Below are 24,251 nucleotides of genomic sequence, written 5' to 3' on the forward strand. Positions count from 1 at the left end.
AGGCATAAAATAACTCAATTTTCTTTGAGAAACTGTGAGGGCCCCAGTGTGAGTGGAACAAAGGAGGAAGAGTGTCTGAGAGAGGACTGAAGAGGCGGCCTGGCCTGGTCTTGTGGGAGCTGTCCTCTGTGTTCAGGATTTGGGATTTTACATTATTAGCTGAAAGTAGGATCTTTTAATTTTGTGAGAAAGTTGTCAACTCCTGCTCTTTGGAGTTTAGGAAACAGCCTATGCCCATGCCTATGCCTATATCAGAAGCACAGCAGGGATTTGAATAGGAATAAAGTCCAGGGATTTTGCAAAATGTAATTCTTATTCCCCTGGATTCACAGGGTAGAAGCTGTGTGTCCTCTAAATGCAGCAGCCTAGATTTATTTAAACCAACATCATAACTATACTGGGTGTGTGAAAGCATTTCCCTTTTGCCTCCAGTGTTCAAATCCATCACCCGTCAGAAACACCTACCAGGAGGTCTGCCATTTTCTCCAGCATGTTGGACCAGTACAGCCTGAATGTCTGGTCTCCCCAAGAACTGATGAAGTAGACACAGGGCTTCTTGGCCTCAAATGGCAAATAATTATAATTTCTGTGAAAACATGTTAGGTTGGAAGTTAGCTGGCGCTTACTGTTTCTCAGGCAATTCTAGACACATGTTCATGTTTTGTGTGTTCTAGGTGGGATCAGCGAAAGATGTGACAAGACAATCAAACAATTAACTGTCCTAATTGATGACCCATGAAAATAAGCAATGAATAGTTACGTGGCTACAACAGAGAGGTATTAACAGTCACCACCATTAGATCGAGGGCAAAGTTTAGAAATGATCACCAGGGGGCAGGATTTATCAGGCAAGACTTCTTCAAGGAAGAAAGTCTCTTTCCAATGGAGAGAGAAGAGAAGGAGGAAACTTAATGGCTTTGCTTTAATGTCTCTATGGTAGGCACTGCATAAGAATCAACTGAGATAACCGATGTGAATGCATTTTGCAAACTGAAATTGTGAGAAAAATGCCATAAGGTAACAATATTATTAATGAAGATGAAGACATGTGCCTCAAACTATAGTATTTCATGGCTTGTCTTTTCATCCACTCCCCATTCATCCATCCATGCATCTGCTTACCCTCCATCAATCTATCACCCATCTGTCTACCCATCCATCTAGTCATCCTCCATTAATCTGTCCTTTTTCTGCCACCTACTCATCCATCCATCCATTCATCCATCCATCCATCCATCCATCCATCCTCCATCTATCCATTTATCCACCCTTCTAAAATTTTTGTTGCCAAACATTGGTGCTAATAACTCAGGTGACTCTTCAGTCTAAGAAGGGACAAGAGAAAAGGCAAAGTTGTTAGAAAGAGAGACATGGAGGCAGCAAATGTGTTTGAAGGCAGTTGCTGATGAGAACAAGACAAAGAATGGGGTGAGATTGAAAACAGAAAAGAAAGACTATAATAATTTGTAGATTTGTGTTCTCAAGGAAACCAAGGAATTCCACAAAGAGGGGGTAGGGTGGGTGCAATGGCAGGTAAGGTGACAGAAGTTGAAGTCCCTCCCTGAAGTTCTTTTCTTGACTAGGTTTTCCCAGCCTGTGTAATTGTCCCACAGATACTTGGGACTGTGTGGAGGAAGGCTAAGTCAAATTTCTTGGAAGGGGCATGGTATAGCAGGGGATCCTGAGAAATGTGGACAGTGTTTGGAGTCACACACCTATAGGGGTGGAGAGAGGGGGTGAGAGAAAACTTTGTTTCCATTTCAGAAAACTCAAGAGAAAGTCAGCCTGAAAAAGTAGATGGCTGTTGGTTTCAGCTCTCCAACCCAGATTTCTTCTGCAGACCATAAAATGAGCAAAGGTGCCCCCAGGGTCTGTTCTGCAGAAAATAAACCAGCAGGTGTCCATTCGGAAGTGAAGCTAAATCAGTTCTTGGCAGAGACAGAGATTCTTATTATATCAGGAGAACAAAAAAAAAAAAAGAAAATACAGTATAAAATAAAATAGGCTGTAGAAGGAACTGCTCTTTCTTTTGTCTCTTTTAAAATTATTGCACTGAAAATCCCACAACTAAATAAAACTCCACTCAAAATTGCACTTTGCTGCAGGATTTTTTTTTTCTCAGCTTATTTTGTGCTAAAGATGTTTAGGGCCATCATCGTCTCTTTGCTTTTTTTAAGGTCCTCCTAGTCCAGGTCTGCGTGGACCCAAGTGCTGTGGTTCATCAGGCAAACTGCAGTGCAGATGGAAGACAGCAGGTGGAGGGCATGGTGTGGACGGGGGAAGAGCAGACTGCAGTGGGAACGGACGCCCTGACACACAGCCAGCTTTTTGACTCAGGTCAAGGATAGGAGTGGAATCAAAAGATGCCACTGGATATCTTTTCTAACCTCATTGTTGAGTTCTAGCCCGGTGCATAAGTGGTATGTGAATGCATGTGCTTCGGACAGCCCAGACAACCCAAGTTGGCATTTTAATGGCAACACACAAATGAATTGTGTGTGTGCATGGATGCATGTACATGTGTGTCATGCATTTACATATGTGTGTGCACATGTGTACAGGGGTGGTCTCTTACAGACAAGGAATCTTCCAATGCAGCTGCTGTCACCCTGGCTTGCTGCTGTGAGGACAGAGACTCACCTATAGAGACTGGGAAATATAGGACACCCCCCAAACACCAGCGAGACTTGTTCTGATCGCCTCAAACCAATGTCCAGGGTCCAACCAAGGATCCTTGAGGCCTCTCATCTCCTCCCCAATTCTTCCCATGAAACATCCCCTGACATTCTCCCCAGTGGCCAACAACGGTCTGGTCCCTAGGTGGGGGATGTTGTCACTCCCTGATTAGAATGCAAGGAAGCAGAGCAGCTCTGAGCAGCCTGAAACCCCCAAAGTCTCCCCTTCACAGCATCCACTCCCTGATGTCCTTGGTTTTCACACAGAAGCACAGTAAAGGAATGGGAAGGTCTTGTGTATAAAGGAGGGCAGAAAGCCAAGTGTGGCTGCCAAGGAACCAAAAAAATAAGACCCCAAAGAAGACCCAAAAGGGAGAAGGTCTCATGTAGGGTAAAAACTCATGCCATGATGGGGACAGCCCACAGCATGTCCCAAAAGCTTTGCCACTGCTTAAGATCTGTCCTTTGGGGTCCCAGAAAAGGTCACTCATGAAGCCCGGAAGGACTTAGAAAATCAACATCCAGCTAAAAGATGATTGTCACCTCCCCATTACCCACATCTGTCCACCCAGTCCACGTCCAAAAACAGCGCAGTTTCGCCACTGCTTAAGCCCCTCTGTCCTTTCCAGGTCGCTGGCTCCATCTGCTTCCTTCCTCATACTTTCTCAGCTTCTCCACCTCTCAGCTCCCCCTTCCTGGGTGGGCAGGGAACCTCCCCCTTTCTGGGGAGCCCTGTTACAAGCCTATGGAGTAAACTGCAGTTACATAACATAGGAGTGCATAACTAAAAAAAAAAAAAAACTGTCTTTGTCTATACGTTGTATGTCTGTATGTCCTTGTGTCTAACTGTCTTGACCTCCAGTGATCGACGAATTGATATACATGGTGCCCATAGACGTTGGAAAGGAAAAAAGAGTCTCCAGTTATGAGAAAAACTAAAGGTTATGGTTTGATTGTCAACATTGTGCTACTGAACTAAGCCGGTGCCTTCATAGAGATTGAATATTGTTGTTTCTGTTAATTTTCTGATATTTATGGCAAAGCTTCCCAGAAATCTAAATTCAAGTACAAATTTGGTAGCTGTCATTTGACTGATGCAAGGAAATTTTGTGGAACTCAGTAGAGCTCTGAGACACTCCACGAAGTTTCTCCTTTTCCTCCTGGAAGGCATTACATGAATTTGTTTTATTTGGCTTTTACCTAATGAAGTAAAACTGGAAGGGAAGCATTGTCACTTGGGAAATGGTAAAACTTTGGTGTATACAGAATGTTAACAGTGGTTTTCTAAAATGTGTATTTAAAAAAAAAAAAACAACAACCTCTTAGTATCTGGGATGTATTTAAATTGTCACTGGTGATTGTCACCTTGTAATATTGTATAATTCAATTGTTTCACACCTACAGAAATTGTTTCCGGAAATATAGGGAGAAAAGGTCTCAACAGATTCCTATTGATGGAACTGTTGAGAGGAAAAAACTTTCCTACAAAGGACTGAATAGACCTGGAAATACACCTGACATTTACTAAGGTTTCTTTGACATACTGGAAATTTTTTTATGCATTCTGTCCTGAATCACGAAGTTTTTGTTTTGTTTTTTTTGTTTTGAGTAACCAGGATCTGCAGAAAGGTTGTAATTTTTTTTCCAGCAAAACTAACTTGTCACATTTTCTCTCCTTGATACCAAACAACATAGCATACAAATAGTGGTAGTAATTTTTGCTACTTATTCAGAGTCTGTTTTTGCATAACTTCCATAGGGATTTTGTCTGTTTTAACAAAAAATTGGACGTGAGTTTGATTGTGTGGCTTTGTGTGGAGTTCTTTCCAGAAAGTTGAAAAAGAGCTGAACCAAGAAGAGGAGAACCTGTTTGCCTTGTTTGTAGGGTTCCAGAGACCTCAAAGAAGGTGAGGAAGCTTGCCTCCATTGGCAGGACTGGACAACCCGGCCAACGAAAAAGCCCTGGTACCCTCGAGAAGAGGAAAGCCCAGGTGGAGTCTGATGAGACCGACTTTGTACCTGAAGCCTACATCGACTGGATGCCACCGGTTCGCTCTGATCCTGTGTGGGGTATTTCAACAAAGCCAGCTAAAAATTGCTGTTAGTTATTTTTGCCCTGTGATTTTATGCAAAAATAGGAAAAATGGTTTAAAAGAGGATTTAGTTTGCAAACTTTTGCTATGCTGTTAAAAGTTTGGGATCAAGGTTGAGAAAATTTGTGTTTTACATCAGTTGAACCATTTTAACATTTTTTCCCTGTGATTTTGATATATTTGCTATCTTGTTTTAGCCAATTCTCCAAATTTTTTTCTTTTGGCTTGGATAATGGACTATTTTTAAGTAATGAAACTGTCATACTGGACATTCATGGACAATGCTGCTGACTAATTGTTTGCTTCTCTTACACACATTGTAACCCCGAAAAAAGACTGTCTCCTAAGATACACCTGAGATTGTGCCACCATAGATATGGTGGAATAAAAAAAAGGGGGGATTGTAAAGGGTGGTCCCAGGAAGGGGGAGGTTCCCTGCCCCACCCAAGGGAGGGTGGAGCTGAGCAGGAAGAGAAGCTGCAGAAGAGACTGAGGAAGGAAGCAGGATGGAGCCAGGAGACCTGGAGGAGGCACATAGAGCCTAGAGACACTGCGCTTGTCTTTTGGTCGTGGACGGGGTGACACAGATGTGGGTGAGACCCATGGGGAGGTGACAATGGCAGCTTTTATCTTGATGTTGATTTTGCTCTTTTCCTTCCGGGCTTGTCCGGTTGTTTGTGACCCTTTTCTGTGGGTCTCCACTGGAAGATGCTTTAGACTTGTGGCAGGCCTTGGGGCCTTGCTCTGGGCCAATCCCATATGGATGGACTTTTACCCACGAGGGGACGGGTAACTTTGGGTGCTTCATTTAGAAACTAGACTCTTTGCCTTACCTGTATTGTTTCCTAGTTTAATTAAAGTTCCTTCCCATTAAAGTGTCCTATGTTTTGTGTTTGATGCGGCGGATGGGTCACCACCATTTGCATTGCTCCCATAACTGAGATTTTTAAAACGTCTCCAGTTGAAGGAAAAATAATCAAAGCACCCAGAAATTGGTCAGACTCCCATTTCAGAAACCCCGGCTGTTCTCCCCTGCTGTCTCCTACCTGTTTCCTTCTGTCACAAGTGGCTTCTCTGGGTGAGTGGTGGAGACCACAGGGAGGCGGGCGTCGTGAGCTGCATCCCCTTCTTTCTCATGCAGCAGCGGGACAGTGTCTCCTTCAACCAAGTCAGCTGACTTCTTCCGAACCCCGTGATGGGTCCCTCCATCAATCAAGTTCCCAAAATTACCTGCAGAAGCGGCAAGGGGAGAGGATCCAGGTGTGAACAGAGCCAGGCTGCCTGTGTAAGGAATCTAAGCCCATGACTTGCCAGGGCTGGGAAGTAAGACTTCAGCGTGAAGGTGGGAAGAGTGAGGGTCAGACCCAAAAAAGAAGCTGGATGTGACAGCGAGCTGTCATCCATCTGCGTGCTTTCGGAAAAACGACTTCCGTTACAGTGAACTGGATTCCACCTCCTTTTCCTTCTGCCCCAGAGGATAGCTCCCCATTCCTCTCTGATGGAATATTTTTTTCTTGGGATGGTTTCTCCAGCTATACAATGGCCTGCAAAGACTTTTGGGAGTTGAAATAACAACATCTACTACAAGCACAGCATTTGAGGTGCCTTTTACTTATTAAACCCTGTAGTAGCTCAAGGAAGAGTTACCATGATTCCCATTTTATAGATGAAGAAACTACGTGAGAGAGAAATTACGTGAGCCCAGCCAATGGAACCAGGATCAGTAACCTGAGGCTGTTTGAATCTATACTAAACTCTTCATGATCTGTTTTTTTATTTATTTATGCATACAAGAGCTGGGGTACAGGCCAGAGGTATGGGGGGGTGAGAGGATCCACCGGACACAGAGTGGGGAACAGAACAGGCAGACTGACTGAAATACACTGCTGAGGGGAGCAGCAGGCAAGACAGGAGAGCCAGGAAACTGCCTCACCATGTGGGTTTCTCCCTGGCCGGCCTGGGATCGAACTCATGCTGCAGAAGCTGTGGATTTCTTCATAGTGCGGTGCTTAACCCCTTGCACCACCAGGGAGGCCCTCTTCATGATCTTTTTAAAGTATGAAAATAAATCTATCTCTTACATGTTGACACTAGAGTAGACAAGGAATTACTCATTTCTTTCTGAGGTTTGAGCCCCCATCAGCATGCTATCATCGCATGTAAGGCACTAATTCATTTCACCAAGGAATGCTCATGGCATCCACATAGCGGGCCACAGGCTTATCTGCACTTACCTGCTGCACCTCCCCCTGCAGTGACCTTTAGGGCTAACCGTCCCTAGGTTCGGCTGGGCAACCAGCGCGCAGGGGGAGAACAGCAAAACCCTACCTGCTGCACCTCCCCCCGCAGTGACCTTTAGGAATGGCTTTCGCCATGGTCCCTAGATCCGGCTGGGCAACCAGCGTGGGGGGGGGGGGGGGAGAACAGCCTGAAGCAGAGGAAGTGCAGAGGAAGTTCCCTGAAAAGGCAGAAGCTTATCAAAAGATAACGACCACCAAGAACCACTACAAGAACGCTAAAAATCTTATCCAGTCTTTCTAGAACTATGAACTTTAATCCCTTATCTGTCTTTCTAAACTTTCTTCTTCTTTCTTCTATAATGGTCATTGTTTGTTATGTAGATCACCTCCCTGATGGTGATAGACTGAGCCCATGGGCAAGCTAATTTCTTTGATATTCATTCCTGTGCTTTTGGAAAACATATATATACTGGTCACAAACTCAAAGAAAATTACACTCAGATTTTCACTCTTGAAGTGTGTCTGTTTGTCATTTCTTTCTCCGATGCCCTGACCACCCTGCACGCTTCTCTCAACCCTGAGGTGGCCTCGTTGTCTACTGCTGTGCTGGTCCGCAGCACTTACCAATGGAAACTTCAAAGCTAATGGGCTTATCCCCAATCCTCCGGTCAATCATGGTAGCTTCAAAAAATGCTCCAAAGAGTAAAAATTCCTCATATTTTTCTGGTGCAATCTATGGAAAGATAAAGGGTATTAGACAAGCCTGGCTCCGTTTCATCCCCAGGACACAGGGTTAGCGAAGCTAAGTGGCCCAGGGTCATTTGCAGCACATGTGCCTCCCTGTCGGCCTGATATGGCACTGGGCACCACATTTCCCCTGTAACCACACAGGCAGGAGCCAGGAAACTGGAAATTACAAATCCCAATTCAACTCTTTATTTAGAATGTTGTAGTCCCAACTTTTTGAGCTTCTGCCTTACAATAAAATCTTTTATTTTAAAGGAAAAGCTTAACGTGTGCCTTTCTGAGCTACTATTGTGAAACACCAGCTTAGAATCTCCCTCGAATGATGGGGTATTTGAAAACCAAAGATGAGATACTTACAGTCACAGGAGAGACACTGGACCATAGTTTTGTGGATTATGCAGGTGGTCATGAACCTCATATGTCTTCCTCTTAATGACCATGAGAGGTCAGAATTTGGACCATTCTCACTGTACACACCAGGAGACCGAGGGCACTAAACTTGAAGTTAAGCTAAGGAGCTTTCCCAAGTATCCTGGCCACTCTAACCTGTATTAACCCAGAGCCTTGGGGCTAACTCAAAGTCACACTTGACTCCCTGAAATTTCTACCAGATGAAAGGGGGTGGAAGGCTGGGCGTTTGCAGGACCATTGGCCATCAGGTGCATCCAGAGGGGACCACATGCACTGTGGTGGCTGCTGGCGGAAGGGACAGTCCCAGAGGACCACAAAGTAAAATGCTTTCAGAGTGAAAGACAGCTTAGAGGTTGTCTGCTCCAACCTCCACCTTTACCCTGAATAAACCAAAGCTCAGAGAGACTAAGGGGCTTCCCAAGGTCACAGCTGGCCAAGATGTGAGGTGTAGTAACCACAGAGGCTGCCCTCTGAAAGAGCCCACTCTCTGGAAGATGGGACGGTGACAGGTCACAGACAGGCGCCATCCCAAGGTAATACACAGCTCTTCGCAAAGACTCCCATTAACACAGTTGAAGTTTCTGGGAGCAGATGCAGCTGGGACATGGTAACACAGCATCACAGTTCTGCCCAGAAAAGCTGAATGAGCTGGAGCCACAAAGTCAGGGTTTCCTGGTTTTGCAGCTGGGTTTATTAAACTCCAAGTAAAAGCAGTAAGGTTCATCTCAGGAACTAGAGCGGTGCGGCCACAGAGGGTAAGCCCCCTCATTCAATCACGTGGTGAGCCCTGTCCCTCTGAGAATCAAAGGGATCCCATATCATTAAGTGAAAGGTGACCCCTTCCTTCATGGAGGAGCCCCTGTGCTGGCGGCATCAGCAGGAAATGTCAGGCAGGGTGGGGGCCAGCGTGGCGACGCAGTCACAGGTCACACCCTCCCACCTGGTGTCGCTCCACTATCTGCTGTCAACCAGCCACTTCTCTCACCTTCCTCCGTCCAAGTTTACTCTCTGGGAGGAAGTTATGAGCTACCCCAAGGCTTGGAGGGCCCCCATTAGCCTGGGAGAGGGAAGGGAGACTCCATAACCAGACAAACCCTTCTTCCTGGCTGGTTGACTTTGGACCCTCATGTCTGCTTTTTGGGTGTCACTTTGTTTGTCTGGGAGATAAACATCATGATAGGGCCAACAGGGGAGAGAAGGGAGGTCATGAACATGGAGCATCTAGGATAAAACCTGCACAGAAAAATGCCACAAATGGTGGATGGCAAGAATGTCAGCAGGTGAGAATTCAGGGCGCTGTCCTACCCATCCTCAGGTTACACTCAAATGCCTCTCCCTTGTGGAAGTACAGAGTCCAGAGTCCAGATCACCCAGGGACAAATACAGGGGACATCAGTGTGGTTGCTACCAGGTTACTGACAATTTCTGATCAAGTTCAGAGTCAAGTCTGCAAATTCAGACATATTCTGAAGAAACAGTGACAAAACAGAAGCCCATGAGGCACTGTTGGTTCTAACCACAGCAAACCCTCAGTGCACATTTCCAGAGATTAACCCCCTTATCTACATTCAGATGGGAGAGCTGTAAAATATCCGGTGTAAGTTGCAAACTACAGGCGGAGAGCTGTGCTGGGAGCAAGTCACAGGAGCATCAGTAAGAACATTAGCAAGGGCCTCCCTGATGGCACAGTGGTTAAGTCTCAGGGCTATCAAGCCACTGCAGCATGAGTTCAATCCCCGGCCAGGGAGCTGACCCACATGGCACAGCAGACCTCTCCTGTCTCGCCTGCTGCTCCTCTCAGCAGGATATTTCAGTAGATCTACCTGTTTTGCTCCCCACTCTTTCTCTGGTGAATCCTCTCTCCTCTGGACTATACCCCAGTTCTTGTATGCATAAATAAATGAAAATAAGTCTTCAAAAAGAGAGAGAGAGATAAAGAACAACAGCAAACGCATTGCCTGCTTACTCTGCGTGTGCCAAGAACCCGGTGGGTCCTTGTGCAAGCATTCCCTCACAGCCCCAGAAGATGCCTCTGACAGAGGACTGTTACTATCTCATCTTGTTGATGAGGACACTAAAATCTAGAACGAGGTTAACATCAGATCCAGGATTAGAGCCAACCTGCAAGATATCCAACCTTCGTGTTCCAGCCTCTCCCCCAAACTTTTAAGATGCCTTGAATGCTTGAATGCCGGCTTTACAAATAAGTGGCCCTGCCAAGGTGAAGGTGTCTGCGGGCTACAGTCCTGCAGCCTGTGTAGTCTCCCCTAGGCTTGGGCGACTCTGGGAAACCACTCACCCCCTCCCTTCTGCACCCAAAATGATGGTCTGGTTGACCTGAGAAAACACAGCCTCAGAGCTCACCGTACAAGCTGAGCCCTGATCACTGCTACTAACAAGACGGTGTCTTCTTTCACTTGCTTACCTACAAGGTGCTATTGCCAGAGTTAATAATAAGAGGAACTATCCATGGCTTGTGTTCATTCTGGAGTTCCAGGCCTTTTTCCTATAATGCAAAACCAGCATGGGAAAATGCTCACGTTTTCCGTGGAGTCCTAAGCAAGGCTAAGCACTGCCTTGAGCTGTGACTTCCACACGGGCCTGGGGCAGGGATATAGGCTTCTCAGTTTCTCGTACCCCAAACTGCCATTCACTCTTGCACCCCTTCACCCTTCTTTGCACAGTCCCCACATGCTGAGCGCACTCTGAACTCACAAAGCTAAATAAAATTAGGTCAAGAAATAGTTCAGTCCCTCCCCCTGCTACCTACTCCACCAGCTCTTTTATTTGTTCTTATTTATCTTTTTGTTTGGTTTCCAAGGGAATCCTATTTGGGGGTAGATCTGAAGGAGTTTATCCCACGCAGACGCTGTGATGTGCATGAGGTGAGGCAGGGGAGCAGCCTGGCGGTCAGGCCTGGGTCAGCTCACATTTTGCAGTGAAGTGAGACCTCCTGGGCAAGAAGAAACCTCTGGAAGCCTGAGGCCGGTGTCTCCCTCTGGGCTCACCTTACAGGTGCAGGGGGCGGGGGAGGAGAGGTCAGACCTACCTCCGGGGGTACATCAAAAGGTTCCACCTCAACCTCTGTTGAGTTGCTTTTGTCTGAAGACTGCTGGGATTTTCCATCATCGGCCTTTTCAGCCTTGTCTTTACTCGAACCTTTGGAAGATTTGGACGACAGCTTGAGATCCTTGAGCGCCTTGGAAAATTTAGACTCCTGCGCTCCTCCAGAGAGGATTTCCACCGCAATTTCTACCAAGATCCTGCCCCGGAATGAAACACCTTCTCCGAAGCCTTCATTCAGTTCCTGATAGTCTTCCATTAGGCTTTGGTTCCTGGGTGAGCCGTATAGGTTAATCCAGGCAGGGCCGAAGGTAGGTAGAAAGCCTAGAAAGACCCCAAGCTTGAGTTAGTTGCCTTATGTTTTCAAGTTTTAAGATCATTATTGTTATTGTTAGCGTCATGAAAGCTGTGTGCCTTCCTTCAGAAATATAAAACACAAGAGATAGTTCAGTCCCTCCCCCCACTACCAGCTATCCCACCACCAAAAGACAGCCCAGTAGCCATTTTGCTCTGTTCCTTTCTGCCAGGTGTATACACTTTCTCACACTTGTACTAACACCACAAACACTGCTGTGCACCCTTTCCTGCTCCTTCATTCATCAAATGTTTATTGGATCATAATGTGCACCTGGCACCATGCTGGGTATTAAATATTGAGCCCATTGGAGAGTAAAGCCAACACAAACATTAAACAAACAAATGCTTACATTGTAAATACTCTGAAAGCAACATACCTTGTGTCAAGAACAAATAAAAAGCTGGTGTGGCAGGGAGATGAGCTCCGCAGAGAGAGAAGAAAGAGGAGAGTGAATTTGGGGCAAAGGGAAGAGCATCGTCCAGCTGGAAAGGAGTCTGGAGAGAGACGGGATTGAAAGAGAAAGCCAGTGTGTTGGTGTAGGGTAAGGAAAAAGGTCAGGCTTTTCTGCCCTCCCGCCATCAGGATAGATGATGGATCCTTGTCCTGAATGCATGCCTGATGGCGGGCACCTGGAGTAGGGTGTGGGCATAGGTAGATGGGATTCACCTGGGCTGAGACTGGGCTTTTAAGGGTGGTGTCACAGGGATGCCAGCAGCAGCAGAAGCCGAGAGAGAAGCAGAGAAGAAGCAGAAGCAGGGAAGGCCAGAGAGCCCAGAGAGAGTGCAGATTTGCTGGGGGCTGGGAGGCCTGCCAGCCTCCCGGCCCCCCAGCACCCCTGCCTGCTGTGTGCCGGGTAAATCCCAATAAAAAGACCTGCAAAGAGCTCCTAAGGACTCTGATACCTTCTTTACCCTGTCTGCATGAGATCAGAAAACCTGCTCAGTGTTCTTTCCTCCCTTTACAGTTGGCGTCCCAAGAGCAACTGCGTAAGGAGAGTTTGGAGAGGTGTGAGGGTGTTGAGGGCCTTGATAATCAAGATTTCGGTTTTTATCCCAGAAATTGTGAGAATATTTCACAGGATTTAAGCAAAGATGTGACATTATCAAGTGTGTGTCTTACAAGCACGCTGGCTGATTTGTGAATGGTTGCAGGAATAAATGTGGACAAACTGGCATAGAACCTACGTCATCATCAAAATTGAAGCTCTGGGAGTTTGGATGAGGGTGAAGGCAGTGGGGATTGACAGCAGCAAACATTCTGAGATATAAATTAAACACAGAATTGAAAAGACCTGCTGATCTTAATTTACCAAGTAATTTTCTTAACACGGAGCTTCTGGAACATACCCAGCAGCTGCTGAGCAGCTCTTTGGCAACATAACCTTCCATTTTGACAGGCAGGGCAGCTTGGCTGGAGTTTGCCTACATTCAAATCTCAAATCTCAGCTCTGCCACTTTCCAGCTATGTGACCTTATGCGTGACCTTGGGCAAGTTTTTTTTTAACTTTCCTTATGCCTCAGTTTCCACATCTGTAAAATGGAGAGGCTATTGGTACCTATCTCACCCATCAGGACTCAGACAATATCCATTCAGTGCTTCCATGGGCCTTAGGAAGTGCCCAAGAACATTAGCTACCACTCTTAATAAACAACATATGTATCCCAATTTTTTTAACAACCCACCACTGTTGACAAGCAGATGCTTCCGTTTTGGTTTAATTAGCAATAGTTCTATGCTGAAATGTTTCCTCACTCCTGCCCTGTGGACTAGCTTCTATCTCTCCTTTGAGTAAAATTTTAAGAAGCAGAAATACTGTTTTTAAATGAGTAGGAAAATTTTATGGCCCTTGATGTCTACTTTTTAACCACTGTTTCACCTGAATATCTTCAAGATGGTTCTGGAAAGCTGTGGGTAAAACATCTTCACATCCAGCTAGGAAATCCCATAGCTGGGTGGAATGTGCTCCCTGCATAAAGCAACCCCAGGGCAAACCCTGTCACAAAATGAAGAGGTGGACACCAGAGACTTACTGAGGTCTTTCTGGTGTATCACTCTGTGAAGGGCACAGAAATGTGTAAGTCTTGTTCTCGCAAGTCAAGCTTTCAGTATATATGTGTATATGCACACACATCAATTAACAATTTATAGTGCAGAGAAAGACTGCCTTGGGACTTAAAGAAAGAGGATTTGTTGGGACATTTAGAGAATTAGCTCCTGCTTACTTAGGTTTTTCAAATAAAAAGCCTTATACTGGGGGAAGCTCTTTTGAGGGATAGGTGGCTTTACTGGAGCTCTCCAATCCCCCCCGCCCCCAAACTCTCTGAGTACACAGTCAGCAAAGCCTTTCTGCAGCATTCAAGCTCTTTTGCTCCCATCAGTGAATTGGGGACACAAATGTTTTTGGACCATTTAAACATGTAGAAACCATTCTTAGCTTGCGGGCCATACAAAACTGTGTGGCAAGCTGAATATTGCCCACAGACCAGTTTGCCAACCTCTGATTAATCTAAGCTCTTCATATTTCAATTAAGAAATCTGAAACCCTAAGAGGGAGTGACCACCTCCAAGACACGCCACCATGTTCATGGAGGCCTGGGAGGACCGAGTGTCTTGGCTCCCAGACTCAGTTCTGTCCTCTGCCCTGAATGGCAGGAGCATAGAAACTTCTAGCATGTTGCTGGCTTCACCCTCTTATTTTAAAGATGAGGACTATGGAGACAACCTAAGTTCCCAGCCACAGAGGAGTGGATAAAGAAGATGTGTGTAGGGTAAGGTAAAAGGTATCCGGCTTTTCTGCCCTCCCGCCATTAGGATAGATGATGGAACCCTGCGGTCCTGAATGCATGCCTGATGGTGGGCACCTGGAGTAGGGTGTGGGCATAGGTAGATGGGATTCAACTGGGCTTTTAAGGGCTGCGTCATGGGGACGCCAACAGAAGCCGGGAGAGAAAAAGAGCCATGAGAAGAGCAGAGAGAATATGAGAGAAGGTCAGAGAGCCCAGAGTGAAGATTTGCTGGGGGCTCTGGGAGGCCTGCCAGCCTGCCAGCCCCCCCCCCCAGTGCCCCTGCCTGCCATGTACCTGGTAATCCCAATAAAAACCTGCAAAACCACTGAGGACTCTGACTCCTCCTTTACCCGGTCTGCTGGATCCTAGAAAATCTGCCCTGTGTCCATTCCTGCCACTACAATGTGTTAGATTTACACAATGGAATACTACTCAGTCATAAAAAAGGATTAAACCTTGCCATTTGTGACATGGATGGAACTGGAGAGGGTTATGCTAAGAGAAATAAGCCAGAGAGAGAAAGACAAATTCCAGATGATTTCACTCAAATGTGAAATAAAAGCAAAGGAACAAATAAAAACAAATCCTTTAAATTTGTCTGTAGAACTGTGGTTACCAAAAGGGGAAGGCTGGGGCAGCAGCAAAGAGGAGAGAGAACCCCATGGACTATGTGGAGGATCATGAATGCTTTGGTGCTGGACATGATAATAACATACATTTGTAGAGGTGTGAGCTTATACCCCTAAGAATCGTGTTCAAAATCAATGTGACTCAGTAAACACAATTTAAAAATAAATAAATCAATAAAGAGGAGGGCTCTAAATCAGTCGTTTCAAGACCCTGTTTCCAAGTCAGGCACACAAGGCTTTACCTCTATCCCCATCCTGTTCATTGGAGATTTTCTTCAGGTCGATGAAGTGGGTTGCCAGGGTTATATCATTCACACTGCCTTCATCCCACACCTGGATTTTCACCCTCCGGCACAAGGGTGGGAACATCTCTTTGAAGATGACCTGTTCATGCCACACAGGATCAGCACAGTTCTTCTGCACTGTGGTTCGCCCCTGGAAACAGAGCCAGGAGGGTGTGAGCTCTTGAAGAAAATGATGGACTAAAGAAAACTCTGAATCAACTGGAAACAGAAAGTGAATTGCCAAGAAAAAATGAACGTGTTCCCACCTGACACCCATGAAAATGAGTTTCACCCAGCAGCACCTTACTGCTAACACCCTTCTCTGCAGCAGACACCCTGCCGGGCACCTGGGACAAAGAAAGTCTTGGGTCTCACCCCCAGGAGGGTCTCATCACTACACAGAGGTTGGGTTGAAAACAGCCCCCGTTATCAAGAATAGGAACTATTATTCCATGTGCCCCAGGAGGGTAGCAGGTAAAGTTAACCCTGAGTTCAGCATTTACAAAAGTTGACTCTTATGCTAATCACTTCCGCTGTGTCCTTCACATAAAGCAGAGGTGATGTCCTGGGCATCCAGGTGATTCAAGTCAAAACGTTCACCCTGCCATGGAGAGAGGTCGGGCAGAGACACGTGTTGGCTGAAGCTTCGATTTAGCTCTGACTGCGACACCCAGTCACAGGCCCAGGTGCCACCAATGGCTTTTGGGCAGGGAACAGAGATGCCCCGGGGAACAAAGGACAGGGGCTACCTGGGGAGGCCGTGGGGCAGGCTGGGAGAGCTCTGGTAGTAATTCTACAGGGACTGGGGGCAGGTGGCAGCTCAGAGAAGCAGCCAGAGGTGAGGAAGGGGGCCTATCTGCCTGGGCCCAAAACCCTGACCCACCCACGACCCCCTTCCATGACCGCCAGTGAGCTCCGGGGTACCCTACCTCACCCACCTCACTCCCCCTTTGCTCTTTGGGACAAGCTTTCTCTCTCAAGTTACTTTCTCATTATGATTTCAATTTAGTATAATTTGAAACGGTAACGGTCTGGGTTCTGGGCCAGAGCTGCCAGGATTGGTGACCACAGCTTCTCACCATCTGCCCTGCAAAGGACACCTTCACGAAGGGATCCACCAGGTCCTTGCTGTCCCCCACAAACGCTTTGGTGACGTTGGCCATGAGGCTGGAGTTCATTTTGGGCAATCCCTCCGCTCTGTAGAGTCTGATGTAGAATCTGGCCCAGGGCCTCTCTGAGGGAAACCCTTGAGGGATCAAGAGGTTCCTTTGAAGGGGAGAAAAATAAAATATATATATATAAAAACTCTCTCACTTGAAAGGAATAGAGAGAACTGTGAGAAGCAGTTTAGAAGCAGAGAGAAGGATCCTGACATATGAGAAAAATCTGAAGAGATTAGGAGTCAACACTAAATGGGTTTTCTTTCTCGTGTAAACAAAGGCAAAGGGTGTGAACACGTTCAGGTCCTGAGATGACAGAATAAATACTGTATCTGCTCTATACCTTAAAAGAGTGCATTTATGTCTTCCCACTTCATAAACCAGTGGTTGAATTTATAATTCTTCCAAAGAAAATCAGCTCAGCTCCTATGAGCCAGCTAGGCCCAGGAACAGCTCGCTCTGCTATGCCTTCCACAGGAAAACAGGCTGTCCTCGGCCTAGACACCCCTCCCAGCGGAGAGCCCTGCCTTTGACAGCTTGGTGTCTCTAATGGAGAGAACCCCAGGCAGAAAGGCCAGGGATATGGCTGTTCTCAAGCACCCACAAGAAAGGGGAGGAGAAAGACATTGAGGTCGGAACACATTTCTCTCAAGCGGCCCCGGTGGACTGTCTCACTTTTCTATTTGCTCCTCAGCATCGGAGATTTTCTGACTGGCCTTTAAGACGTCGCCTTTGCCAGTCACGCTGATGTCACACTTCAGGTACCCCTTGGTGCCAGTCCTGATGTCGTCAGGGTCTGTGAGCAGGGCCCATTTGTCACAGAACTGATGACCTGAAAAAGTATCTCGCTGGCCCAGATGTCCCGCAGAGCTGGCCCAGCAGCTCCCCAGCTCTCTCCCTCACCCAAGCTCCCACAGTCCACTCCTGGTGGGGGGACAAACTCGAGATTACACCCAAGTCCACCTGCCTGCCTTTCCTCCTTTGGCTTCCCACCCACTTCTCCATCTTTTGCTCCAACCTGACACGTATGTGGGAAACTTTCAACCTAGTGAGATGACCTAGACCAGATCCCAGCTTTGACCATGTGGCAGGACGTCCATGGAGCATAGAAGCCACATGATTTCAGAGGCCATAATTGTGGCCCACGGATCTTTTGCTTTGGCCCACACTGAGTCCCAACTTCAAAATCTCTTACCTAATCTAAACTCCTGGGCTATCTTTAAAAAAAAAAGTTTAGATCTGACCACACAGAGTTCACATTTCCACATGACAATAGGTGGGAAGGCACCCACAGCTTCGATCAGCCCTTTAGTGGATCCAACCCAGCCCACTGCACTCAGTTACTTCCACTGCCCGACACACACCACCAGAGCCCGGTCATGTGAGAGGGAATTGCCGTTAAAGACAAGGGCCCTTTCATGAGAAGATCGATGCTTATTACGGGCTCTATTACTTACTAGCTCTTGACCTTGGACAAATTACTTAGCTTCTTTGAGTTTCACTTTCCTTGAAATCAGGGATGATAATACTTATTGTAGCAAAGCCAGGGTGGTAATAATTACTGTAGCAAAGCCATAAATGGATGCCAGGTCGTTATTCTGTGCTGTGCTGGGTTCTGTACTAAGCACTTTGTGACATTTGTTAACTTATCCAACAACCCTGTGAAGCAGACCCCATTTTATCTTTCTTTTTACATGTGCCGAAACTGAGACAGAGATGTCAAGTTATTTGCCTAAGGTTGCAAAGCCAGGAAAGCGCAGAGAGGCACTGGAAGCCAGCCTGGGTCAAGAGTCCATGTTCCTAACTTCTGTACTCCACCGCCTTTCCTGCTTTTATCTCACAGCACAAATTATACAGAACTTGTGGGATTAAAGATCAATACTCGTAAGAATGAATGTATAAGGTAATTGTATCATTAGATTGTAAGTTTTGAGAACAAGAGCCATTTCTTGCTCAATTAAATAATTGGCACTCACAGTTATTGAATGAATGGTGAAACAGGTAAACAAATGAATGAGTTGATCTCCAGGTGTGGTAAGCCAGAAGGAGGTGGGGGGCAGGGAGCAATGCTTCTTACCAGGTTGGTTGTACACGGTCCCCAGGTCTACTTTGAAGGAGCCAATAGGTAAGCTGCTTCCTAGGATTTTGTGGTGAAAGACCTGAGGAAAGATGGAGTTAGCAACCTGAGATTTGCCTTTGATGGTAAGTCTGTGAAATGGATTCACGACACCTCAAAGAGGATTCTAGGCCTTGTCTGATCATCGTTCTTGTCACTGGAGCACAATGACACTTGGTCATCAAACCTCTGTACTGTAAAGGGTGAAGAGAGGTACCACTTCCTCCTGGAAGATTTTCAGCAAACCTCAATTAAAGGACACCTAACAAATCTCACTGTCTGAAAGGTTGTTTTTTTCTTTTTAACCATAATGAACTCCAGTGCTGCCCACCTTCAACACCCATCTCCACCTGCCAGAACTCTACTCATCCTTTAATGTCTAGAGCAAATGCCTCCTCCAAGAAGCCATCCCTGATCTTCCACATCCTCCACAGGTAAAAGTGTTCTCTTTGTCTCTTAAACTCCCATAATGCTTGCTCACAGCATTCTCAGAGAACTCATCATGTGTTGTCCTGAGACGTTTCAGACATGTACAACAGTCAGAACAAGGTCAGTATTCATCAATATTTTGTCTGACCAGAAGTCAGCAGAGGACCTGGCTGGGTTATAACAGCACATTTTAAGGCCAATACTATCAAGATGAAGAAGTTCTGAAGAAGGTGGTAGAGCTGGTGCTAGGTCCAGAAGCCACAATTTATAAGAAACTGCTAAAGAGCCAGGAACAGTTCAACCTTTCACTCAGAATGAGAACAGGAGGTGTGGAGAAAGGGAAATGGAAAATGCTTTCAAATCTTGGAGCTGCTGACATCTAGAAGAGGGAGTAGTTTTCCTGTGTGGGTCCCAAGTTACAGGAAGGGAGATTTTAGCTCATTATGAGGACAAAATTTCTATAACAGAACTTCCCAGAATGGGATGGACTTTCCTAGAAGTCCTGACTTCCTCATGCCTGACCATAATCAAGCAGTGCCCACAAACCCATATCACAGAGATGAGGAAGAGGGATTCCTTCACCAGCTGGAAGTTCGAGTAGGTGGCCTCTGAGCTTCCTGCTAACTGACATTCTGAGTTCCTTGAATCAAGAACAGTTTCCTACTTTCTCCTACCACCTCATGGCCTTGTTCATACTAGGTATTCAGTAAACATTCAGTGAATTAACAAATGATTGACCCGCTGAATGATGGATGAGATTTTTATAGCTTCTAAATAGCGACTTTGGGCAGAGGCAATAAAAAACAATAAATTCAACTGAGTTCAAGAACTTTCTCCTGTGTCCAAAATGCAAGCGAGTGACAGCACTGAGGGGAAGTAAGGACAGCTTGGCTTGAATAAAGGAGTTATATAAGGCCACAAACACAAAGCTCATGCCATGTCCCGCACCCCCTCCCATGCTGCAGTGGTTAATGCAGCTTCCCAGAGGCCTGAGCAGGAACACAAGCCAGAAGCCATCTAGCTTCTTACATCAAAATCACCTCGGTCCCTGTGGGCTAGATGGGAGGCAAGAGCCCCAAATGGTTCTTGAACTAACACAGGAGGCCTCCTCACATCATCCACCTGGTGTGAGCTCCAAGGAGTCCTGGTATGGGAATGCTGGGGTACCTCATACAGATGCCAGGGTCCCTCTCAAGGCAAGATGATCTTTGGCCCCACAGGGCTGCAATAGGCTAGCTGCCCTGATATTACCTGCTCACAGCACTCCCCACCCACACTTCCTCTCTCTGTTGAATTTATTCTGGGCATGCTCATTTTCAGTCCAGGGACAAGCAGAAAACTCATATTAGATACTCCCTCTCAGGGAAGTGTTCCCCTAAACTCCATAGCCTAAGTATCATCTGCCAAGTTAGAGGGACAGAGACCTGCCATACAAGCTTTGATGCTTTCTCTAAAATCCACTTGCCCCACAGACAGTCACCGCCTTTATCTATGGTACAGCATAAAGATGCAGCTACAAGCTGTTTATCTAAAATCTTGACAGTCCTTTAGGAGCGTAATATGAAGCCAAACAGGCTGCCTGAGCTAAGCAACTAACAACATCCTGGGCACTGTCCCAGGTTCCCAAAATATCTTCTGCACCACTTGTCATCCAACCTGAGATTCAAACATGAAGAATGTTTGGCTCTTGAGGACTTTTCATTCTTCAAGAGTCACATTCTTCAAGTGCCCCTAGGAAAGATAATATCATAACTCCATGATGACCTAATATTAGTAGGGCTTGTTATATATAATATGTACATATATTTATATAATATACATATCCCTAATATATATATACATATATATTATAGAGATGGAGATGCAGATATGAACATTTAAAATAGAAATTGAGTGGGTGGTAAGGTGGTAAGGGCAGGCAATGGTACTCGAGATACATTGTGCTATCTTCACATTTTAATTTTGATAAGAGTTGGTGTCAATTTCCTCTTCTCCACATCATGCACTGGGGCATAAAGTAGGAATTCCGTCCTTTCAGAAGAACTATTTGGAAGACAGCACTCCACCTTCAACCCCCAACTCCTGCCACTTTCAGGCGTATGCACCCTCTTTACTCCTTCCCGGAAAAGCAGTGACTTCTCAAGACTGCCGAGGTGGATGCTGTGTGCATCCTCAGGCCTCTGTCCCTTTACTAAGTAGTATGAAGTAGATCATGACTCCATGTGACCTGCCCTCCTCTCTGTTGGATGAGTAAGGCTTCCCCATGGCACTTTCTGTCTCATTCCTTTACTCTTTGGGGTAGATCAACCTGGATAAGGCATCTGGCTAGACCAGGAAGTTCTCTCTGTCTCTACTCTTCACACTTGACCTGTCGAGCCAGAAATTCTGGCAGGACTGAGGAAGGGTCCATGCTATAGAACCAGCTCCTCATGGTCAGGTCTTGAGGTCTACACTCAGAGGCAACTGTGAAGAAGCCAAATGACAACCATTTATTGCAAACCACATTCTCTGCTCTAGTATTACTGCTCTATTTGATTCCTTCCTGATTCTCCCTCCTGCTTCTCTCCTTCTTACCAACTAGGAGGGAGAAATTGTGTGATTAATTACCATTAGTGTGGATATCACCCCAAGAGAAACACTAACACTTGCTTCATAAAAAGAAAGAAAGCAACTGAAAATGGCAATCCATTAAGATGTCACTGGAAGCATATGTTTCAATTCCCACAATAGCAATCTACATGATCAATTGTGATGGCTTAATAGTAGCTTACCAAGAAGCCAAGAAGTAGCTTCCAAGAAGCACATTTTCCTAAGAAAGTTCTTCCTCCCAAACTCCTCTGCATTGACTATTTCAAGTTCTATCCTGTTGGTTTCAAACACATCAACCCACACTCATCCTCCTCAGCCCTAAATAGGCTGGGGTATCCTAGAGAGTTCCCAATGTCTCAAACCCCTCCCAACTCCCCCCCATTCCTACCAACAATGACATACTTACTGAGATTTTGATGATCTTGTCAAAAAGATGCACTTGGGGTCCAATGAAGTCAAAGACAAAGTACTGTAAAATATAAGTTCATTCTGTTTCCAAAGTTTCCAGACTTGCATATAAGAACTCTGTTCCTAGAGCATATTTAGGTCTGTATTGCAGAATAGATTTAATTGTTCTACCAATAACTCCATAGTCATTAATGGCAGGAATATATCAGTTGATCGGTCACCCCCTATAGGGGATCATTGAAATTGTTTTCATTTTTTTAATATTAAAAAATAATGTTACCAGTGACATCTTTACAAAGGATATATGTGAGTTTCCTTTAAAATGGACATGAGAAGTGGGATCGTTGGGTTGTGGCTTATGTGCATGTAGATTTTTAGTAGGCAGTATGAAATTTTCTTTTAGAAATGTTTTGCAACCATCCCAGGCATGGTAGGTTCATCGCTGGTTCAGCTTGAAAGAGAATCTTGGAGCCCTTGGCATCATCCCCACAGATTAGGGGAAACAAGCCAGCTGGGAGACAGCTACTCTATGCACCCTTTCCTCTCTTAGCTGACCTCAGATGCTCTCCACTGCACTCCGCCACAAGGACCTCCGCCACCCTCCTCTGTCCTCTGTGATGCTGCCCTTATATGCTCAGTCTCTGGGCTCAGGTGTGCCCACTTAAGCATGCCCACACCATCCTCCAGGTGCTGCCATCAGGCATGCATACAAGACCACATGCATCGAGCATAGATGCTAATGGTGGCAGGGCAGAAAAAACCTAATAACTTCCATTTACCCTACAAGGGGCTAAGTCATTCTATATTCCTACCGGCAGTATGTGAAGAATCATTTCTCCACACCCTTGGAAACCCTTGATGTCACCAATTCCTTTATTTTATTTTTTGCCTATTATAATAGAATGATGGGTGAAAATTATATCTCATTGTGGTTTTTGATTTGGGGTGAACTTGAAAGTCAGTGAAATCTGATTTTCTAGAAATTGTCAATTTCATACATCTATATGAAATTCCTAAGACTGACCAGGAAGAGAATGAAAAGAAATTATGGATAAGGGAGACTTTTAATTTTTATAATGTGACTGAATTTTAGAATTGAAGAAATGCTCTAGGTTGATCTCCATATTCACCAGGTAAGAAGACTGAAGGTAAAAGAACTGAAAAGAACTGGATCAGAGCTAAGTCCAGGGAAGTCGTTCCTACTGCTCAAGACCAGCTGAACCTGACTGAGCTCCTCCCGCAGGTGAGGTCCTTTGCTCCCAAGACTGGAGTGGAGTTTCGTTGTAGACTATATGTTCGGGGGGCTGGTGGAGGGCTGTGCAGGTGGAACTAAGAAGTCATTTGATGGGTTATTTCTTTGTTTGGGGGCTGCAGGGTAGAGAAATAAGACAGGGACTTATTGATGAACACGACACAGCAGGAAAGGGAGCAGGGTGGCTAACGGCCTGCATTTAAAGGGCAAAACAGAAAATGCAAAATGTGGAAACTAAAGATGTCTTCATAAAATATAATGAGACCTTCAAAATGGTGGTCCTTAGGTGTGGATGAAAGGTTATATTATATCCAGTGTCTTCTGCTGAAGAAAATGGATGGAGCTGGAGGGGATTATGCTAAGTAAAACCAGTCAGAAGGAGAAAAACAAATACCAGGTGGTGTCACACTTGTGTGTGAAATACAGAGAAACCAAACAAAGGGTCAGATAAATTCAACCAGGCACTAACCCTAGAAATCTGATGATAGATATTTTTCTTTTTCCTTTTGACTTATTTCATGGAACACAATCCTCTTCAGCATATAGAAATAAAATTTAAAAAAAATTTTAAAAATCTGACTAAGAACTGAGGTTACCAGAGGAGGAGGGGGAGGGGTGAGAATAAAGAGGGGGTGAGCACAATGGGCTGTGGTGGTGGGCTTGGGTCCAATGGTGATGAGTGCAGCATGGTAACAACACCTTAGAGAGATCCCATATGGCCTAAACACAAACAACTGTGTCAGCCAATGTTGCCTCAATTGAAAAAATAAAGAGATTGAGAAAGAGCAAGGGAGAGAGAAAATGAAGGAACATATGTAAATCATTGCAGGAATTTTTCTTAGATATATTCAAATTTTAAAGCATTTTGGTGTTCAGAATTTATTTTACATGGAAAACTCACTTATATAAAATTCTTCCTTCTCTGATAAGGCTGAATATATGAGATGCTGTGTATTCCTTTGGATCAATAAATTTGTTCCAAAGTCTATTGTCCTCTGATGAGTTTCACTT

The 24,251-nt window shown here is 45.5% G+C and overlaps 1 protein-coding gene across 2 annotated transcripts in view; it reads right to left on the minus strand.

Moving 5' to 3' along the window:
• FER1L6 (fer-1 like family member 6) overlaps window positions 1–24,251 on the minus strand; it is a 95,519-nt gene that overhangs the window by 59,404 nt on the left and 11,864 nt on the right. The window contains exons 6-14 of one of the 2 annotated variants that reach the window (XM_037501995.2): window positions 21,987–22,049; window positions 18,524–18,605; window positions 17,122–17,278; window positions 16,366–16,552; window positions 15,245–15,437; window positions 11,216–11,553; window positions 7,633–7,741; window positions 5,815–5,998; window positions 466–586 (exon numbers count right to left, since the gene is read on the minus strand). In XM_037501995.2, the coding sequence (XP_037357892.1) occupies window positions 466–586; window positions 5,815–5,998; window positions 7,633–7,741; window positions 11,216–11,553; window positions 15,245–15,437; window positions 16,366–16,552; window positions 17,122–17,278; window positions 18,524–18,605; window positions 21,987–22,049 (1,434 nt within the window). Of the gene's footprint in view, window positions 1–465; window positions 587–5,814; window positions 5,999–7,632; window positions 7,742–11,215; window positions 11,554–11,963; window positions 11,989–15,244; window positions 15,438–16,365; window positions 16,553–17,121; window positions 17,279–18,523; window positions 18,606–21,986; window positions 22,050–24,251 lie in introns of those variants that run through there. The other variant, XM_054691988.1, reaches the window with a different exon arrangement.

The sequence above is a fragment of the Talpa occidentalis genome, unplaced genomic scaffold (genome assembly GCF_014898055.3).
Source record: "Talpa occidentalis isolate TD23 unplaced genomic scaffold, MPIMG_talOcc4v2.1, whole genome shotgun sequence".
Classification (NCBI taxonomy): domain Eukaryota; kingdom Metazoa; phylum Chordata; class Mammalia; order Eulipotyphla; family Talpidae; genus Talpa; species Talpa occidentalis.